The sequence below is a fragment of the Hydra vulgaris genome, chromosome 09 (assembly GCF_038396675.1).
Source record: "Hydra vulgaris chromosome 09, alternate assembly HydraT2T_AEP".
NCBI classification, from domain to species: Eukaryota; Metazoa; Cnidaria; class Hydrozoa; order Anthoathecata; family Hydridae; genus Hydra; species Hydra vulgaris.
Window position 1 is genome coordinate 38,229,791 of NC_088928.1, and position 21,012 is coordinate 38,250,802.

General features: G+C 28.4%; 1 protein-coding gene across 1 annotated transcript in view; it reads right to left on the reverse strand.

The window, feature by feature from the left end:
* Window positions 1–10,066: 10,066 nt before the first annotated feature.
* LOC100197484 (breast cancer metastasis-suppressor 1-like protein-A) overlaps window positions 10,067–21,012 on the reverse strand; it is a 48,660-nt gene continuing 37,714 nt past the window's right edge. Inside the window, exons 10-15 of the mRNA XM_065805624.1 lie at window positions 18,907–18,971; window positions 18,733–18,766; window positions 17,379–17,448; window positions 15,173–15,226; window positions 13,888–13,918; window positions 10,067–10,371 (exon numbers count right to left, since the gene is read on the reverse strand). Of these exons, the coding sequence (XP_065661696.1) occupies window positions 10,267–10,371; window positions 13,888–13,918; window positions 15,173–15,226; window positions 17,379–17,448; window positions 18,733–18,766; window positions 18,907–18,971 (359 nt within the window). The 3' untranslated portion in view covers window positions 10,067–10,266. The remainder of the gene's footprint in view (window positions 10,372–13,887; window positions 13,919–15,172; window positions 15,227–17,378; window positions 17,449–18,732; window positions 18,767–18,906; window positions 18,972–21,012) is intronic.

Here is a 21,012-nt window from a genome sequence, read left to right on the forward strand (position 1 = left end):
AGACCGCGAGGCCATGCTTCACCACTTACATCAGGGACATTACCAGCACAAGACCAGGAGGGTGTGCCACCACTTCCAGACAGAATGGATGAGATGGTTCCGAAACCAACAACTTATGTGGCCCACCCAGTGTCACTGGCTGTTGAAACGTCCCATTCCAAAACAGTTCTGCCACAGGTGCTGGAAAATTTTTTGCTCATCCCAATTTACTCTGATGGGAAATGTTTTTTTAGGTCAGTTGTTGTGTGCACAACACCAGATCTTCAGTCAGCTCAGCGATTAAACGGCAAGCTGGTCAGTCCACTGCTTCATCTGAAGGAAACTGCTATGGCTGACTCACTTCGTAATCAGCTTGTTAGCCATTTGATATCTAATTTGGAAATATTGTCTGTTGACATGCACGAGGATGCCTTAAATGCTGACCAACCCCAGCATCTTCACTTAAACTTGTTAGAAGAGCGTATTGCTCACATTGCCAAACCAGACTCGTTTGTGGGAGAATGGGAGATAAATCAGATCTCCTGTCTTCTGAAAACAAAAATTGTGATTCACAATGCAAACAGGAATGTGCTGATGTATGGTGAAGAACATAGCGGTAACCCCATCACAGTGAAGTACACCATGTTTGAAAATAACTCTGGGCACTATGAGGCACTAATTTTTTACATCCGGGCTTTGTCTCCAATTCAGAGACTGGTCCCTGTCCTTCCCCCAAAGGGTGCAGGCAAAAGGAAGTGTCGTAAAGAACAGTCAGAAATTCTTACTTCAAGTCCATATAAAAAGCTGTTCCTACAGGAAAGTCCAAAAACAAACACAAAAGTTAAAAAGTCCAAAAACACAAAAATAATTAAAGAAAAAGTAGTAAAGAAATGTAAGAAACCCAAAATGAATTCAACAACTAGTACCAGTATTTTAAATGAAAGTTCATGGCTTTATTTTATGTGTGGAGAATGTAACATAGAAAATACGATATGCTGTCGATCCTGCAAAAGATGGGCACATGTAGAATGCGCAGGAACTTCAGATTGTGACTTTATTTGTGAACTTAGTAAATAAATTTTGAAATATTATTACACATCAGTATTCATGTTTTTGTGTGTGCTAAATGTTAAAATAGTAAAACACTTTATAAATAAAACTGAGTGTATGCATACATGTGCATGAGACTGGTAGAATTAGAATCAAATAAATGGTGGCTGGCTTAAACTTAATAACTTTTTTTTTTTTTTACAAAAAGGACATCTAAAAACCTGTTAAAAATTAGAAGCTTACATACTCTTGAGTATTTATATTCTAATAATTCTATCTTTAGTGTGTATATAATTTGTTTAAATGACCAAGTCAAACCGTTTATAACTAGTCCATAATAGGAACCTCAATGGTCCATATTTGGAGCACAAGCTTAAAGTACCCCCAATATGGACCACTTACGTTTTTGACACATTTTATAATTATTAATAAATCAACCACGACAAGCTTCATATAATATGTTCAGCTGAAGGTAAGAAGTGGTTTACAATATAAAAGTTAACTATTTAAGCAAAAGTGAGTGAATTATACACTCTGCAACAAAAGTGGCCCATAATCGGCGACTCTCCCCTATAGAAGATGATTTTAACAGTTCAACGACTGGATGATAAGATGGATAATGGTCAAAAATATGTTCCAAATCAGGCAGAAGCTTCCGAATTTTGTTAGCATTTCTACCATCCAACCCTCCTCCATTATATCCAGGCCAAATTATCCAATGGTTACTTTGCCATACAGCAATTTCAGGTTCTTTACATAAAACATTAGAAACCTCTGTAACAATCTTCATCAGCAAATGAAGTTCTGTTGGAGGAACTACATCAAGTACAAGTGCATCTCCAGCTATATCAAGCAGACATGGATGTATAAGATTTTTGTAGATCTACATAGAACACTTCTTAGATTTTCTTACTTTTCCATACAGCAACTTTAACTTATTGAAAGTTCTCCCAGATTTGACTTTTCACCATTACAAAATAAACAAGTATTTTCCTCCATGTCGTGATAAGCCTAAAATTATATTTAGCAGTTTAAGATCTGCTGTTAAGTAGAACTTAAGTCTGTTGAGCATTATTTTCTCTATAAATATCTGAAGGTTCGTATAATTTTCAGTAACATTTTTGACAAATGCAAATACCAGAACTTTATTGACACCAGTATTTTTGTTTTCTTGACAGTCAAAATCTGTTTCTGTATTAAAAACATTCATAACAAATTTTAAGGATCCTTGACCACCATCTATTCCGACACAAATAATAACTTTATCTATTTCTAGTCCCCTGACAGTGCAAATATGTTCAACAAGTGATTTGGAGTCTTTCACATACACTAAACCTTTAATTACAGTAAGTAAGATTTTTTTATTTCCAACTTTTTTCTTAGCTGTAAACTCTATTTTTTCTACTGCGAAAATAAATCTTTGATAACAATTAAAGCAAATTTTTTTAATAACTTCATTTAATATCTCAGATTCATTTAAATAAACACTTAAAACATCCTAAGAAAAATTTTTTTATACATAATAAGTTATTATTAGCGGTAATTTAATCAATTTTCAAATTGATTAAGTATATTACAACTTATAATTTATACAAATTGATTTTCAAATGTTTACATTGCTAAGTTTACATTAAAAGTTATACATTACCTTAAGGTTTACCTCTGGATTAATCTCTGGACATAATACATAGTGGACAACCACAGGTTGACTCTGCATCACCTCTCTCTCTCTCTCTCTCTCTCTCTCTCTCTCTCTCTCTCTCTATATATATATATATATATATATATATATATATATATATATATATATATATATATATATATATATATATATATATCAGGGAAATATTGAATACATATTTACCTTTAAATCTTGGAAGTAATATAATTCTCTCAGACCAGAGCAACCAATTTTCTAAAGTTACAATAGATAATGACTCTCCTTTTTTGGCAGAGTATAGATTAACCTTGCAGCTTGAGCACAAACCTGTTGGGCTAGAAAGTAGATCTGGATTGTAGTTGCTGTTTGCATACATTTGAACCAGATTTAGAAACTGAGGTTCCAGCATAGAACATTTAAAATTTTTTTTGCCACAACAAGCATAAATAATCTTGTGAGACGATAAATGATCTCTGAGTTTATAAGGCATGTCACTTAATATTAATATTAATTATGCTAGTGATATGCGAGTTAATATATATATGTGTGTATGTATATATTAATTCGCATATCATATATATATATATATATATATATATATATATATATATATATATATATATATATATATATATATATATATGTATAATAGAGTGTGTGCAAAAGCATGCAAATTTTTAAAAAGAAGCATGCAAAAGTATGCAACATAATTAATAAATAGCATGCAAAAGCATGCTAATTTAGTAAAAAGTAGCATGCAAAGGCATGCAAATTTCATAAATGTTGACTGGGAACCCTGTATATATATATATATATATATATATATATATATATATATATATATATATATATATATATATATATATATATATATATATATATAATATATATATATATATATATATATAAATTAATAAATTAATAATATAATATGTATAGATATATATATATATATAAATTAATAAATTAATAATATAAATATATATATATATATATATATATTATATATATATATATATATATATATATATAAATATATATATATATATATTATATATATATATATATTATATATATATATATATATATATATATATATATATATATATATATATATATATATATATATTATATATATATATATATAGTGTATATGTATATGTATAAATTCATAATAGCATATGGATTTTTTAATTTTATATTAAACTAGCTGGAGTTACCCGGGCCAATATTTAAACTGGCTTACCTGATATCTGTACACAAAAATGGGCCCAAAAAATGGTCCCCCCTGACCCCGGGGGTCGGGTAACGGGGTCAAAACCCAGCTAAGAACCTTCTCTCCCTCGAGGACTACCCCCATGCCAAATTTCATCGAGATCGGTGGATTTCTATAGAGAACAAACAAACACACACACAAACACACATTGCGCTTTATATATATTATTAAGAAGATTAAGATAAGATAAGAAGATAAGATAGCTGGAGTTACCCGGCGTTGCCCGGGCCAATATTTAAACTGGCTTGCCTGATATCTGTACACAAAAATGGGCCCAAAAAATGGTCCCCCTGACCCCGGGGTTAGAGGGGCCCATTTTTGGGCCTCCTTGACCCCGGGGATTGGGGTACGGGGTCAAAACCCAGCTAAGAACCTTCTCCCCCTCGAGGACTACCCCCATGCCAAATTTCATCGAGATCGGTGGATTTCTATAGAGAACAAACAAACACACACACAAACACACATTGCCCTTTATATATATTATTAAGAAGATTAAGATAAGATAAGAAGATAAGATAGCTGGAGTTACCCGGCGTTGCCCGGGCCAATATTTAAACTGGCTTGCCTGATATCTGTACACAAAAATGGGCCCAAAAATGGTCCCCTCTGACCCCGGGGTCAGGGAGGACCATTTTTGGGCCCCCTTGACCCCGGGGATCGGGGCACGGGGTCAAAACCCAGCTAAGAACCTTCTCCCCCTCGAGGACTACCCCCATGCCAAATTTCATCGAAATCGGTCCGGCGGTTTGGATTTCTATAGAGAACAAACAAACAAACACACACACAAACACACATTGCCCTTTATATATATAGCTGGAGTTACCCGGCGTTGCTCGGGCCAATATTTAAACTGGCTTACCTAATATCTGTACACAAATATGGGCCCAAAAATGGTCCCAAAAAATGGTCCCCCTGATCCCGGGGTTAGAGGGGCCCATTTTTGGGCCCCCTGACCCCGGGGATTGGGGTACGGGGTCAAAACCCAGCTAATAACCTTCTCCCCCTCGAGGACTAACCCCATGCCAAATTTCATCGAGATCGGTCCGGCGGTTTGGATTTCTATAGAGAACAAACAAACAAACACACACACACACATTGCCCTTTATATATATAGAAGATAGTAGATTAAGATAAGATAAGATAGCTGGAGTTACCCGGCGTTGTCCGGGCCAATATTTAAACTGGCTTACCTGATATCTGTACACAAAGATGGGCCCTAAAATGGTCCCCCTGACCCCGGGGTCAGGGGGGCCTATTTTTGGGCCCCCTTGACCCCAGGGATCGGGGTACGGGGTCAAAACTCAGCTAAGAACCTTCTCCCCCTCGAGGACTACCCCCATGCCAAATTTCATCGAGATCGGTGGATTTCTATAGAGAACAAACAAACAAACACACACACAAACACACATTGCCCTTTATATATATTAAGAAGATTAAGATAAGATAAGAAGATAAGATAGCTGGAGTTACCCGGCGTTGCCCGGGCCAATATTTAAACTGGCTTACCTGATATCTGTACACAAAAATGGGCCCAAAAAATGGTCCCCCCTAACCCCGGGGTCATGGGGGCTTATTTTTGGGCCCGCTTGACCCCGGGGATCGGGGTACGGGGTCAAAACCCAGCTAAGAACCTTCTCCCCCTCGAGGACTACCCCCATGCCAAATTTCATCGAGATCGGTCCGGCGGTTCGGATTTCTATAGAGAACAAACAAACAAACACACACACACACATTGCCCTTTATATATATAGTAGATAGTAGATATAAAAGAAACTTAAAACTGATGAGTATAGAATCAATTTTAAATTGTATATAAATGCTTGAAGTATTATCAACAAAACCTCATACTAAAATATAAGTATGCTGCAAAAACATATTGTAAATTTTTATTATTTTTAAATTATCATAGAAAACATATTTTTCATTACTTTGGAATTAGTTCAAATTCTAGGGAAAATCAAAAAAGAAAAAATTAACGATAAAGTATGTATATATATATATATATATATATATATATATATATATATATATATATATATATATATATATATATATATATATATATATATATATATATATATATATATATTATATATATATATATATAACAAAGACAACAAAATTTTAGTCATCACATAACACTCAACACAAACTCATGTTAACAACAATAACTGTTAAAGTTTACTTTTAGTTTTAATAACTATCTTTCATTAAAACAGGTTTCTTTTATATTTTAGACTCAAAACAAATGTACTTAGTATTATAGTATATTAATATAATTAAATAATATATTATATGTTCCAAAATTTATAAAGTTTGATAAAAAATAACATAAAAAGTTATGAAAAAAATGTTTTTTCATTAGAACTTTATTTCACTAAATTTTTCTCTTTTTCTAAATTGTCAAGATTTATTTGTAATTCCCTTTTACGCTTTATTCCCATGTCATTCATAGTTTGTGAAGTTTGGCATACAGTTCTATCTAACTTTACTTTGAGGAGTGCTTGTTGTAGTTTTCCATTACCTTCATCAACAGCAGTTTTTGCAACCTCGATCCCAACTTTGCATACCCTTTATGTAATAAAATTTAAATATTTTGTTAAATAAAAGTCCTATTAGTTTCGTTTTTATTCAATGACTAAATTCAAACAATAATATAAATAAAATATACTAATTTTATTAAAACAATGGTAAACAATATACCTTATATCTGCTTCAATAAGTTCTAGATCTGTCTTTTGCTGTTGTAAAGATTTTGCCAGCAACTCTGTTTGCTTTACCTTTTCTGATTCAGCCTTTAATAATTTAGTTCGCTGAGCCAAATAAACTTTATATCTTTGATGAGACTCTTTACAACATTTAATTAAGTTACTTGTTATTTGAAAATTCATAACTTCACCTACTTGATAAAGTTCATCTTTAACTAAAAAAGTATTGCAATAAATCGAACTATTTATCATAAAATGTTGTAATATTACTAAAAAAGAAAAAGATAAAACTATTGTTATTTAAACCATACCTAATCTCAATGCAACAATAGTGTCCTCTTTTAAGTTGGTACTGTGACCTTCTATAAAATTCTTATTTATAGAAAATCCTCTTTCGGGTGAACTGTTGCCATGACTAAGAGTTAAAACACACTTAACAAGTTCAAGCAGCTGAGGGAATTTTAAATTGCCTGCTTCATCACATATAGTGCCCACTTGACTCCAATAATTATCTATTCGCTTATATTTGGATTGTTTGCTTATACTATTTAAATAACAAGTACTAAAAGCATAAGACCAATATGATGTTTGCTGTTGAGCGACAGATGTAGTAGGTAGTTGTGAATTTATATAAAAGTGTTCTGGGATTACCTCATTCTGATAAGACAACCATTGATCTCTAACTTTATCACACAGTGATTCTTTGGTTGAAGAAATATCATTTAGATGAAAAACCGGGCCAAGTTGTTTTTCTAGAACTGAAGCGACTTTCAATGCTAAATTAGATATTGCACTTGTTGCACCTGGAGCAATACGCTTTTTTGGATGAAGAAATTGAGCATGCTTTAAAAGTGAAACATGAAAAGGTAAGTTTTCTTGTAAATATGATGCAGAGGCAATATAAAACTCTTTGCACTCAGTCCTAAAATTTTCATTTACTGAATTAGGTAGAGCAGCTCCATTCAACAGCAATTTGACTTTAGTTCCTAATTCAATTAAACTTAATTTTCTATGGTTTTCAATTTTGCAGAAATCAATCATTAAAATTTCAGGCTGCGGCTTGAACTCTCCATTATCATTTTTTAATTTTTTTGGAAGAATAAATTTTTGAAGTAAAGAGTTTAATAGCTTACACATCGCAGGATAAAGCACGAGAATCATTGGAGATTCTGTTTAAAATTGTACTAAAAATGCTTCAAAATCTTGTGCTGAGAAAGCACAAAAACCTAAATATCCTTGAGTCTGAATATGATTGTGTAGAGCTTCACAAATTCTTTTGTATCTATCTGTTTTAAACAAAGCGTTAAAGTTTTTTTGTTTTGGAAGAAATGTTAAAAAATATTCTTTAAGGTTCACCCATTGTTCCAAAATCCTAACAGCAACATATTTCATAGAAAGCCATCGGGTTTCTATATGTTTATTGGCAAACTCAGCAACCAAATTAGTTACATCGACTAAATTAGCATAATCTTCTCGTCTGGCACTAGACAACTTAAAAAAAAAGTGAATATCAATAAAAAGTTCATCTAAATCAAAGGAAAGCTTTTTAATGCCTTTTCTTAAAGCAGTATGGACTTTATGAAGGTTACATGTACCAAGCTCAATAAAAATATTTTCAGACTTTTTCTTCAAATCCAGTGATAACTTCATTTCAAAGGCTTTGTTAACATTTGGCCCATCCATCCCAACATGTAAAAGATATGCAGAATCCAACTCCAAGTCAGTTTCAAATTTAAAATAATGATCAACTAGTTGGTTGTGGTCACAATGACCAATAAACAGAGAACCACAATATGACGTTACAATTTCTCCCTTTTTGTTTGACCAATACTGGAGATACCCATCATACTGTTTTTTTATTTGCTTAGTTGTTGTTTCATCAAACTTAAAAGTAAATGGTGTTTTTTTAATATCAGATTTTAACATACTTTTAACATAAGGGGCAATTCCAAATTGTATTTGATATTTAATTTTTGATTCACCTTGCTTGTAACGCTTTGCCACAACAAAATCAGGAAACATAGATGTAAATCTTGCATTGTCATTTTCTGTTGACTTGAAACTATAATTACAATTGACAACATGTAAAGCTTGCAGAATTTCTGCCTGAGAGATCTGATCGTCTATATGGACATTCAAACATCCAACATTTGAAAGTCTAACTGATTCATTGAACTGCTTTTGGTTGTTTGATATTTTACAAGGATCTTTGCTAACATGTTTTTTACCTTTATCGTGCTTCACAAGTTGACTAATGCCACTGGCAGATATACTGAAAAATGTCTTACAACAAATGCAATGAGCTAAACTTAAATTGTTGTCAACACCTGTCACCCATTTAAATCTACTTTCCCAAGATTTTTGGTAAGTGGTCTTACCCATTTATATATTTTAGTTTGTATTAAATCTAGAAAATCTAAATTAACCAAAATATTTCAAACAAAAAGCAGTTTTAAATAAATTTAATAGTATAAATTATTATGATTAATAAAATGTAAATAATATCAAAACATTGTTTATTAATAGACATTTTCTTTTCAAATGAAATTTTATACAAAAACTACACTGTAATGTTTTTAAAAAAAATGAAATTTTAGAAACTTAATTTGAAAATTGATTATTTTTGTTTTTGCATGCTTAATTAACAAAAATGCATGCTTTTACATGCTTTGCATGCCTGTGTAAACAACTGCATGCTTTGCATGCCGAGTGGGAACCCTGTATATATATATATATAAATATATATAACATTAATACAAAATATTTTGAAGTTAGAAATAAAAATATCATAAATTATCAATAATTATTTAAACTTTATCAAAAACATTTTCATAAGCACTTAAGTAGTTTTTCTACAAATTCTATTAATTAATTTTCTTATTGTTTAAGAAAGTTAAAAAAAAAATTATAAAAAAATTGTATGTGACAATTTTTCTTTGGGAGGAAGGAAATTTGCCCTAATTCCCTAAAAGTCAATTTTTTAGTCAGAATTTTAGTTTAGTACGCCAAACAATTCGTTCTCTTCATAGATCAGTCAGTTTACCATCCCTTAATATCATGAAACTAAAATTTTTGAAGTAGTCAAATTTTCAACCTAAACCTACTACATTTGACTAGTGCTCTATTTATATATGCAAATTTTCCGGTTATTAAGTTGCGTTCGTTGTTTCTTTTTCACACTTCTGTAACAAATATTGTTTTTTTTGTTTAGATATCAATTGTCAATTAGCCAATGTTTTACACAATAAGATTCCTCTCCATTAAACAGTAAATTAGACTCAAGTTTAAAACAATTTTGCTAACATAAATCTAACATTGGTTATAAAGCCGTTTTTTTGTTGTAATTTTAGTTTTAGTAGCAGTCCAAGGGGAAAAACAAACAACACAACGTAATAATAAATATATCGATTTATATGAAAACAATCCAAACAAGGTTAAACCTAATTAATAATTAGTTAAATTTTTTTACATAAATATATACAGTATTTATATTGGTTTGAATAAAAAATAATCAATAGCACTGCAACAATTTACCAATTTCAAAGTTCCACATCGAAAGCATTTCTTGATAAACCATTTAAAAACAATACTGTTTACGTAAGTTCCTCAGGAACAGTTCGTCGCATTATGTATTTTCCTTTTTGAAACTGTGCAATAGATAATTTGCATTTAATGCCTTCTCTTTTGCTAACCCATAGCTAAATAAAAACATTTTTTTGATTGAAGAATAAATAGTATACACATTTGAAAAGTTATTAAGGGTTACAATTTCGGGATCAATACAGGGTTGCTAAATTTTTTAAGGTTTTCGACTCATTTTTTCTTAACTAAAAAAGCTTTTCCACTGATTTTTACCTAAGTAAAGGGTCGTACATAAAGTACGTAGGCCAAAAACTTTGAAAAAATTGATTCCCCTCCTCCTGTTGCCATGCGTAGCTTTTAGACCCCTTCCCCTTAAAAAAAAAAAAAAAAAAAAAAAAAAAAAGTACGTACGTTTTCATATACCCTCCCCCCCTTTTTCCTTTATTTGAATTAAAAAGCAAAATTAAAAACAAAACAAAACGGACATGAGTAAAAATAATAAGTCTATTTAAATAATAATATAATCAAAAACATCTGGTTACTTATGAAAAAACATCTAGCTAATATTAAGTACTTGTTAATTGTGATAAATTAGAAAAAGAAGCATTAACTAAGAATATTTTTTTAAATTTATGCGTACGTACTTTTAAACTTAATCTCTCCCCCCTTCCCCATACCCTTTCGTTCGCGTTTTGCAGACGCCTTTCTCCTACTGTCCCTACCAACCCCATCCCATATGTGCATATAGATTTCTAAATAAATATTTCTAATGAGGTTTCTTTAAATTTTAATAAAAAAATTTATATATATATATAAATTTATATATACATATATATATATAAATTATATATATATATATATATATATATATATATATATATATATATATATATATATATATATATATATATATATATATATATATATATATATATATATATATATATATATATATATATATATATATATATATATATATATATATATATAAGTAAGAAAACATCAAATAATACGAATTCTCTTAATACAATTAATAATTTATCAATAAAATTTTTTGCTGGATTATGGTTACCAGCATCATCAGCTCGTAAAATTAGACCAAAATTTTTTTTTAAACGTTAAAAACAGTTTAAAATTAAGTGACGTCAGCAGTTAAGTGGTTTCTTTCTTGTTTACGTAAAAGTGTAAAAAACTAAGTCCAAAATTTTGTTTTACAAACTGTCAGTTATCCAAATTAATTCCGCCATTTAAAGATAAACAAGATTGGTACCTCTGTATTTCAAGAACTACGCGCACTTTTTGATCAAACTTTTTTGTCTCCACTTGTTTTTACATTTTCCCAATTTATTTCTTGGGAACAAAACTTATTATGGGTGGCTATTGCAGACTGGTAATGTTTCCCTTAGTTTAAACCTTTTAGATATTTTTGAATTCGAGTCCTAATTTGATTTTGTTTTATCTACGTATCGCTTTGAGCATTTACATTCAATTAAATAAGTTCCAGGTTGACTATTATGTGGTAATTTAGTTTCATTTTTTGATGTTAGTAATGTTCTTATATTTGGATTTGATTTGAAGACTACTTTATAGCGAGCTTTCCAAAATATTTTCCTAGTTTCGGGGATAGTGATGGTATCCACGGTAACAATACAGCAGGAAGGTTAAGAGAATCTGATTAAATTTTGTTGATTTTTATGGACCGTTTATTAACAACTAAGCTTGCAATACGTGTTAGTTGGCATATAATGTTCCCATTTTTATTAAACATTTAAATAACTAAATAATTCCGCCATTTAAAGGTGAACATTGGAACAAGGTACCAATGTTCACCTATAAATTTCGGAATTAATTTAGATAACGGGTAGTTTGTTAAAGCAAAATTTTGGACTTCGTTTTTTTGATTTTTATGTAAACAAGAAAGAAGCTACTCAACTGCTGACGTCACCTAATTTTAAACTGTTTTTAACATGTAAAAAAATTTTTTGTATAACTTTACGAGCTGACGAATCTTGGAACCATAATAAAGCGAATATTTTTAATAATAAACTATTAATTGTATTAAGAGAATTCGTATTATTTTCTTACTATTATTACATACACTCTTATAAACATTGTCAACACTAAATGTACTTATCCTAGTATTTGACATTTTGATTTTTATCCGCCAGTTGATAAAAACATACTTAATAACGCTATTACCTTTGCCGAGCAACATATATTAATAGACAAGCAAAGCAAATCTATTATACGCCATGCAAGAAAATCTTTCATTTTTAACAACGCCATATCATGGATTAAAAAGGAAGCAGAATTGTTTGATATCACCATAAGAGCCTATAATGGCGTGGAAAATTGCGAACTAGTTGGGATTTTTCTTTTAGATCAACTGTCATAGTTCTACAACAAAAATGATTTGGGTTTATATCGAGATGACAGTTTAGCTGTAGTTAAGAACAAAAACGGCCATCAAATGGAGCAAATAAAAAAGCATGTCGTTCAAGTTTTCAAACATAACAATCTCAATATCTCTATTAATTGCAATGTTAAAATTGTTAACTACCTTGATTTAACTTTTAATCTTATTCAAAATTCATTCCAACGATACTGCAAGCTTGATAATAAATTAAGTGATGTACATGGTAATTCTATCCATCTACCTAACATAATACATGACTTTCCAAAAAACATCGAGCTAAGATTGTCTGCCAACTCATCAAGTTAAGTTATTTTTCATAATCAATCAATATATTTCTGAAATATTTGGCATTACATTTCATAGTTGTTTACAAATAGTGTAAACTACTAACATTAGGTGAACATCTAATGACAACGATTAAAATAGTAATGGTAATAGTAATAAAAATAATATTTATACAAATAATAACAATAATAATAATAATAATTAAAATAACAACAATAACATCAATAATAATAACAATAATAACAATAATAATAATAGTAATAATAATATAAAAAATATCACAGCTAAATATTATACAATATTAATAGGAAATAATGATGGTAATAAAAATGTAAATAAAATGTAAGTAATATTAACATCACATATAATACTAATTGATAATAACAATAGCAATAGTAATCTATTAATGAGCCTAACATTTTAAATACAGTATTTTTCTAACAAATAGTCGAAAAGACGGTTTTTAAATTGTGAAAGAGTGTTGAGTTATCGAAAATGAAGAGGTAAATTATTTGCGTTTTATGCATTGTTTTGTAATAGAATTATCACTGTATTTTACGGAACAACGATTTGGGATAGATAATTTAAAGTTACTAAAAGATGGAAGGTAATAACAAGAACTTTTTTTAGAGGTAAAGAAATTGGAGAATGACGGAGGGAGGTTTACTTGTTTATGATTCCAGACAAATAGACAATTTAATAGATAAACAAGATCACACAATTTAAGTATTTTTGATAGAAAGTAAAAGATGCCAGAATATATATTAATATATTCTGACATCTTTTATATATATATATATATATATATATATATATATATATATATATATATATATATATATATATATATATATATATATATATATATATATATATATATAGTTTAATTTAAATAAAAATCAATCAAAACTTAAAAGTGATAATGATCTACCTCTACAGTATTAATTCCAGTGATAGTGGCACTGTAAAAAAAAACGAAAAAAAAAAAACATAAATATATAACATAATTGTGCAGACTGAATAAACAATACAACATCTTGAATTTTATTACAGTAAATACTTTTCTGAAATGTATTTGAAATAAAATGTTTATTAAAACTTTCAAAAGTATTATAAAACTTTTTTAACATATCAAAAACTCTCAAAACGCATGCTGGGTTTCTCTAAAAGTTCTTTTCATATAAAGGAAATATTTCAAAAACATTAAAAAATTTTTTTTTCAAAAAACATTCGGAAATATATTTTTTCAAAAAGATCCGGAACATATTTTCCCTTATTTTCCTCTTAATTTTGCTTTTAGCTGAGTTATTGCCAATTTTTTTTAAACTTTCTTATTTTTTGTATGAGTGATGAGTGAAAAAGCTTTAAAAACAAATATATTACAAAAAATATATACCTAATTTTATATGTATGGAAAACGTTTTGGATATGCGGAAAAACTATAAATTGAAAAAAAAATCCGGATTTCTGTAAATATCTGGAAAAAGATAACCCCAGCTAATCAAATCATTCTTAACTTCCTGTAATTAGGTTTTTTTCCTCATATTTCTTGTTATAAGGTTTTTTCTTTTTATAATGTCTTTTTATTCTTATTTATTTTTATACTTATTTATTTCATACTTATTTAATGTTCTTTTTATTCTCATGGTCATATTACATTCTTTACAACTAGTTATATATATCTTATTTTTCCTTTTATAGAATTCAATTTTCATGATTGGGTTGCGACTAATTATGCCCAATCTTTTTTTTGACAATCTATAAATAAGTAGATAAAAGTTAGGCCTGTTTTTGCAGCTTAAAAGTTAGGCCTGCTTTTGCAAATTAGCAAACAATTAATTAGTTGTCAGCATCATATTCTGAAAAGGATTCTCATACAGGTGATGGATAAAAAACTTCTTGGTAATACAACATCTCCAAGTATAAAATTTTTACGTTTGTATTTTAACTGTTTAAAACTTTTAAAATTAAATAACTTAGAAGCATAATCAGCCAAGTGAATAGAAAAACTTTCCTTTAAAAAAAACGATTTTTTCTTGATTCGTTTTCAAAGCATTATTAAAAGGATGTAAAGTTAAGGGATGTAACATTATTTAAGGGATGAAAGACACATTCTTTATGTCATTAAGGACACAAGTGATATCTTTTTACATCCCTTGTATACTAGTACAAAAAAATCAAAATGTATTAAAGCATACAAAAAAATAAAAACTTACACAACTGGATTATCAATGCTATTATCCAGCAAAACCTTTTCACCTTTTTGAAACCTAGATAAACAAAATTAAACTTTTTGAGACCTAGATGAATAGAATACAAATTTTTGAAAACTAAATGAATGGAATAAAACTTTTTGAAATTAATTATTTTACTGTTGTAGCAATTACTCTTTATCCATTTTAAAACAACAGAATCTAGTCGATCAATAAAATGAATAATCAAATATTATCATGTTATTTTTAAAATGTCAAGCATTTTCACAAAAAAACATTCAAGAATGATCAAACTTAATTAAGAAAGAAATAAAATGGACTCAAATGCTTTTGTGCTTAGGAAACACAGAAAATAAAAATAACTTTAAAACCATTAATTTATATATTTCAGCACACTCAATTATTTAGGGAACCAATGACATAAAATTAGCTTTTTTTAAAAATATAAAACAGTTTGTGTTTATTTGGCAAATAATAAAATAAAAAAATAAAAAGCAAATATTTCATGAAATAAAAAAATAAGAAGCAAAATATATGAGACAAAAAGCAAAAGCAAAACATAAATTATTAAAAATATTTTATTAATATCATTTATTAAATAAACTCATATATTAATACAAGACATTACCAAAAGAAATAATAACAAAAATCAACATAAGGGTACTACTTGACCAAATTATTATTTAAATCTATTTAAAATTGGCCTACAAATTATTGGTATACAAAGAAAACAAGATTTAGTTAAGCACTTGTTAAACAGAGAGTAATAAAGAGACTTTTTGGCTTGTCAATGCTAACTTCGCTTGCTCAACTCAATAAAATTTTTCTCAGCATCTTCACTTTATTATTGTAATGTTACTTTACTCCCTAAGGCCAAGGTGGCCACTTTTTTAATAGCATACTGTGCAGAAAAAGCACTTTTAAAAATATTGATGAAACTAAACTCCAGTTTCCTGTTATCTAAATTGTGTTTCACATTGAAACATGATTTAGACAACAGTCTATGACTCACCAATATTTGGCCTAAATAGTATTAATAAATTTAAAAAAAAAAAAAAAATAGCAATAAATGTTTTACTAAATTCACAGAAATCATTCACTTTGAACAATAAAAAATTATAACATAATGTAACAAAGGTCTTGCCCACTTCGATTTTTCAATGATTATTTATTAATAAATAATAATAGATAACTTTTTTTTACTCATTCAAGCCTAGGCTGTGAGAGAAGCACACTAACAACCCTCGTGAAATGTTTTGTGAGAAATGTTAACAATGTATGGGTGCTCAGTTTCTGGTTGGTACTAAAAATATTAATTTGAAAACAATTAATGATGCAGAAAATTTTTCACATTTTTAGAATCATCAAAATTAATTAATAAACAGGAAAAAACATATTGCGGACAAAAATTTTGTAAAACTTTAACTTTGTCAAAGCTATTGATATGAAGTTCTACCAATTTAGTTGTTGGGAACATGCTACACTAAGAGTGTTCGGCTCAAGAGGTTTTATCAAGAACATCAAGCTGCAGAATCCTGCGAAAGTCAACTTACAAGTCTTGTATTGTTTTACTATTCACTAGTGTCTAGGTAAACCCTTTACCATACTCTTAACTATCTTTACCCATATCAGCAGAAAAAAATCTAGGAGTGAAATCAGAAAATAAACTTCAAGATACCTTATAATTCTATATAATTCTATATATATATATAATTCTAAAAGTTTAAGGATTGTTGCAGTTCTTAAACAGTATCTATGAAGTTTGAAAAACTCAATAACCCTAGGAGTCTCTTCAGACATTATCTATCATAATGACATACATAATTAGGCAACCCTCTTAATTAGGGTTAGCATTTGGTAATGCCAACCTAACTGCTGACCTGACCTGTTTGAGGTCAGCAAATAATCGCCGACTTCATTTTTATGTTTTATAGCCAAACCTTTGTTTTACATTTTTCTGCTGACCTCACTCAGATTAAGGTCAGCAAATTATTACCAACCTTATTTTTCCTAACTCCGAGGGCTGACTGGTTTTTGAATGAATAGTGCAACTATAATGTTAATATAGATATAAGAATAATTTAAGACTCTGAAAAGTTATTTTGTATTAAAGAGTATTTTGAGATTAAAGATTCTCTGATGTAGATACTATTAATCTAGATTTTTTAATAATTGTTTATTTTGATTTAAAAATTCAAAACTTACTTACCAGTCTCCTTTATAGAAAAATTTCCCATCTTCATAACGAGCAACTATTAATGGATCATCTGTCATTGACTCTAAAGAAGAAGTTTAATAGTTAAAAGATCTGATGAGAATCATTCAAACAAAAGTGTATAAGGAAGAAAAGATAACAACACAGTTCGAGTGGAAACTAGAACATATAATATAGAAATATTTTTTCATTACTGCAAACTATTTTGTAACATAAAAGTTTCTTGTTTTAAACATTAGAAAAGAGTATGTACAGTAGGGTGACACTTTTTTGCACTTTTTCAAAAAAATGCAAATATGGTGTAAATATCTGTTCTCTAACTATATACTAGCTTATAATAAAATTTTTAGCTTACTAGGATCATTGGAACTGGTAGATGTATTTTTTCAATAACTTGAATAAATATCATTTTTTGCCAATATATACTAACAAATATACGTAATAAAGCATATGTTAGTTTGTATAATTACTATTTTATAAAATTAGTATTATCAACTTTATTCTGAGTTAACTAACAAAAAAGTTAAACAAATAAGTGTGCATTTATAACAATACAATAAATAAAAATGTCTATTTCAAATTAACAAAATCTTTCTGATAAACATTCTTTAAAATCTGTTTTCGATTTTCAGCTAGCAAAACATTTTGTCTCTGATCCTCAGAATGTGAAGAGTTTACAAACTTTTGCACTCCAATGTTTCTTTCAGAACAATTATTTGTGACGCTGAGGTGTTTAATAAAAATTTCTTGTACAAGAGTATCGAGTCTAAACCTCCTTTATTCTGGCAAGCATCCAACCAAATCTTTGATTCTTTTACGTTCAAAATGACAAAAAGAAACTAGCTTTTACAGGAAACAAGTTCACAAAGTTTAGTATTTTCATTTACTAAAGCAGGAAGTGGTTTATTAATTTTACTTATGTCAGGAGTCTCATGCTTAAAATAATAGTCACAATAAAGGTTTCTGAAATACTCTTGTCAATATTATAATTGCATCCTCTTTCCTACCAGTTTTGGTTGCTGTAGTATCAACACACACAGCAAATACTTGGTTTGAAACTTCAAAATATTCTAATAAATTTTGAATTAATAAAGCCGGATCAGATGCTTTACCTGTGTTACTTGGAATAATTCCTAAGAAAAGATCATCCTTGTGTTGAAATTCAGGAATAGTAAAAAAAATAGTGACAATGAACAAAGAAAATCGTGAAATAATAGTAATTGTGAAATCATCTGATTTCTCCATCTAGCACTAATATTAATTTTTTTTTTTTTGCAAAAAAATTGTCACCCTAATGTAAAACTATGATATAAAAAAAACAAAAAAAAAAACAAAAAAAAAAAACAACCTGCATTATTCCTGCCAGCAAGTTCTAGTTTTGCCTAATAAAAAAATGAATTTTAAAAACCTGTTTTAAAAAGCTGGATATTTTTCAAGGTAATTTAAAACACTATAAAACATACAACTGTTTCATCATATCACAGATTTTATAATTTTGGAAAATTTTTATAAAAAGATGTACCTTACGTATAGCAGCCCAATCATCCATGATTTCTAATTCCTTTAGCATGTAAATAATGTATGGACCTAAAAAAAAATTATAACTTAATTAACTATTTATATCGTACATTTGTCATTTTGTGGACTATTGTATAAAAACAGGAATAAAAACTTTTATTCCCTCTAGCTAATTTTAAAAAAACCCTCAATCTACTCCATGATTTGCTTCTTTCTTTTACAGCTGCTATCCCTAATAAAAATTATTCTTTCATCTTTTCCAATAAAACAATTTATATTCATTTAAGAATAATATTTCACAAAAAAATTTTTTTAAATGTTTTTAACTTTTATTGAAAATGTAAAATTCAGCATGAACTATTTTTTTCAATACCTGCAAGATGCACTATTTTAATGTTTCTTGAAAAATCTTTTGGGACCCTGGTAATCTGGGTTTTTCAATAAGGTTATAACCTTTACAGTTTTAATAATAGTGATCATTGTTATAATCACTATATGATAAAAACAATGATAATAACAATAATATATAACAATAATAATATAAAATTAAAAAGTTAATACAAACTATAGTAATTCTAATAATAAGTATGTTTACAACAATTACAATGAAAAAATAATAATAATAATAATAAACATTAAAATGGTAGTTATAAGCGAAAGTTATTTATAATAATATGTTAATGATTTATTAGGATGTCACTCATACAGAAATCTGATCAATGGACTGACAACAATTTTTAAATATAATATAAGTAATAATAAATAAAGACATACATTGAAACACATGGACCATAAACACATAGAAAATATATTAAAAATGAACATGTAAAAATCATAATTTGCCAGTTATAATATTAAAAAAAAAATAAACAAACAAAAAGTACTGATGATAAATGTAGTAATAACGAAAACAAAATTAAAATAATTTTTTTTAGTAAGGATAATAATGTCTAAAAGTTATAATAAAATGTTTTTCAGAACTTTTTTGAATTGATTTTGTTAAAGATGGAGAAAAGGTATTTTAGGATGTAGTTTTTTGAACTTAAAATGAATACAAGACTCCTGTTCTGATTGCAGAAACACTGATAAACAATAGTATGTTAACCATACTTCTTGGGTTTTAAAAGGTGGTATATTTAGTTTCCATTGTATATATTTCTAGTAGTGTATGAATGTACTAGTCTACTTTTTGTGAACAAATTTTTAATGAAGGATGGTAAATTTTTACTTAAGAAGTCAAAAACAAGTAGAAGATTAGCATACTTTATTAGTGCTGGAAATGTTAGAATGTACAGTTTTTTGAAGGACTTGTATGTATTTTATTTTACTGATCGAAAGATTATTAATCTAATGGAACGATGCTGAGATGAACTTGTTAATGCGATAGTTACCAACTTGACCCCAAACTTGACAACAATAGCTAAGATAAGATGATAATGCATGGTAAATATTCTTAAGTGCAACTTTATCAATATAATGATGAATAATTGAAAGAATACTTTTAGCTCAAGAAAGTTAACACACCAAGATATTTAATAACTCTCAAAGGATATAGCAGTTTATGAGTTTATTATTAATTTTGATTTTGATTTCAACATTTTAAAGAAATAGTTTTTTCTTGTGGATGAAAATAAAATTAATTCAGTTTTTTCGGTGTTATAACACATTAGGTTTGCATTTAACCAGTGAACTATACATTTTAGATCCAAATTTACATTTTTAAATAAAGAATGATAAGATTAGTTGATGTGCAAGAGATTTGGTCAGGTTGTTAATGTAGATTAAAAATAAAAGAGGACCAAGAGCAGAATCTTGAGGAACACCACACAAAACTGATTTATTACTAGAATTAAAACCATAATTAATACTTTCAAATTGTTTTCAAATTTTTTAAATGGATTTGTAACAAATAATAATAATAATAATAATAGTTTAAACAATAACACAACAGCTAAGCAAATAGTAAAGTATAACAAAGACAAAAATATTGAAGAAAGTTATAAAATCAAATTAAATAAGAAAAAAACTAAATAAAAGCTAAGAAAGATGAAACGAGAAAGAAAAGAGAAATGTAAATTAAAAATATAATAACAATAATATAAACAAATAT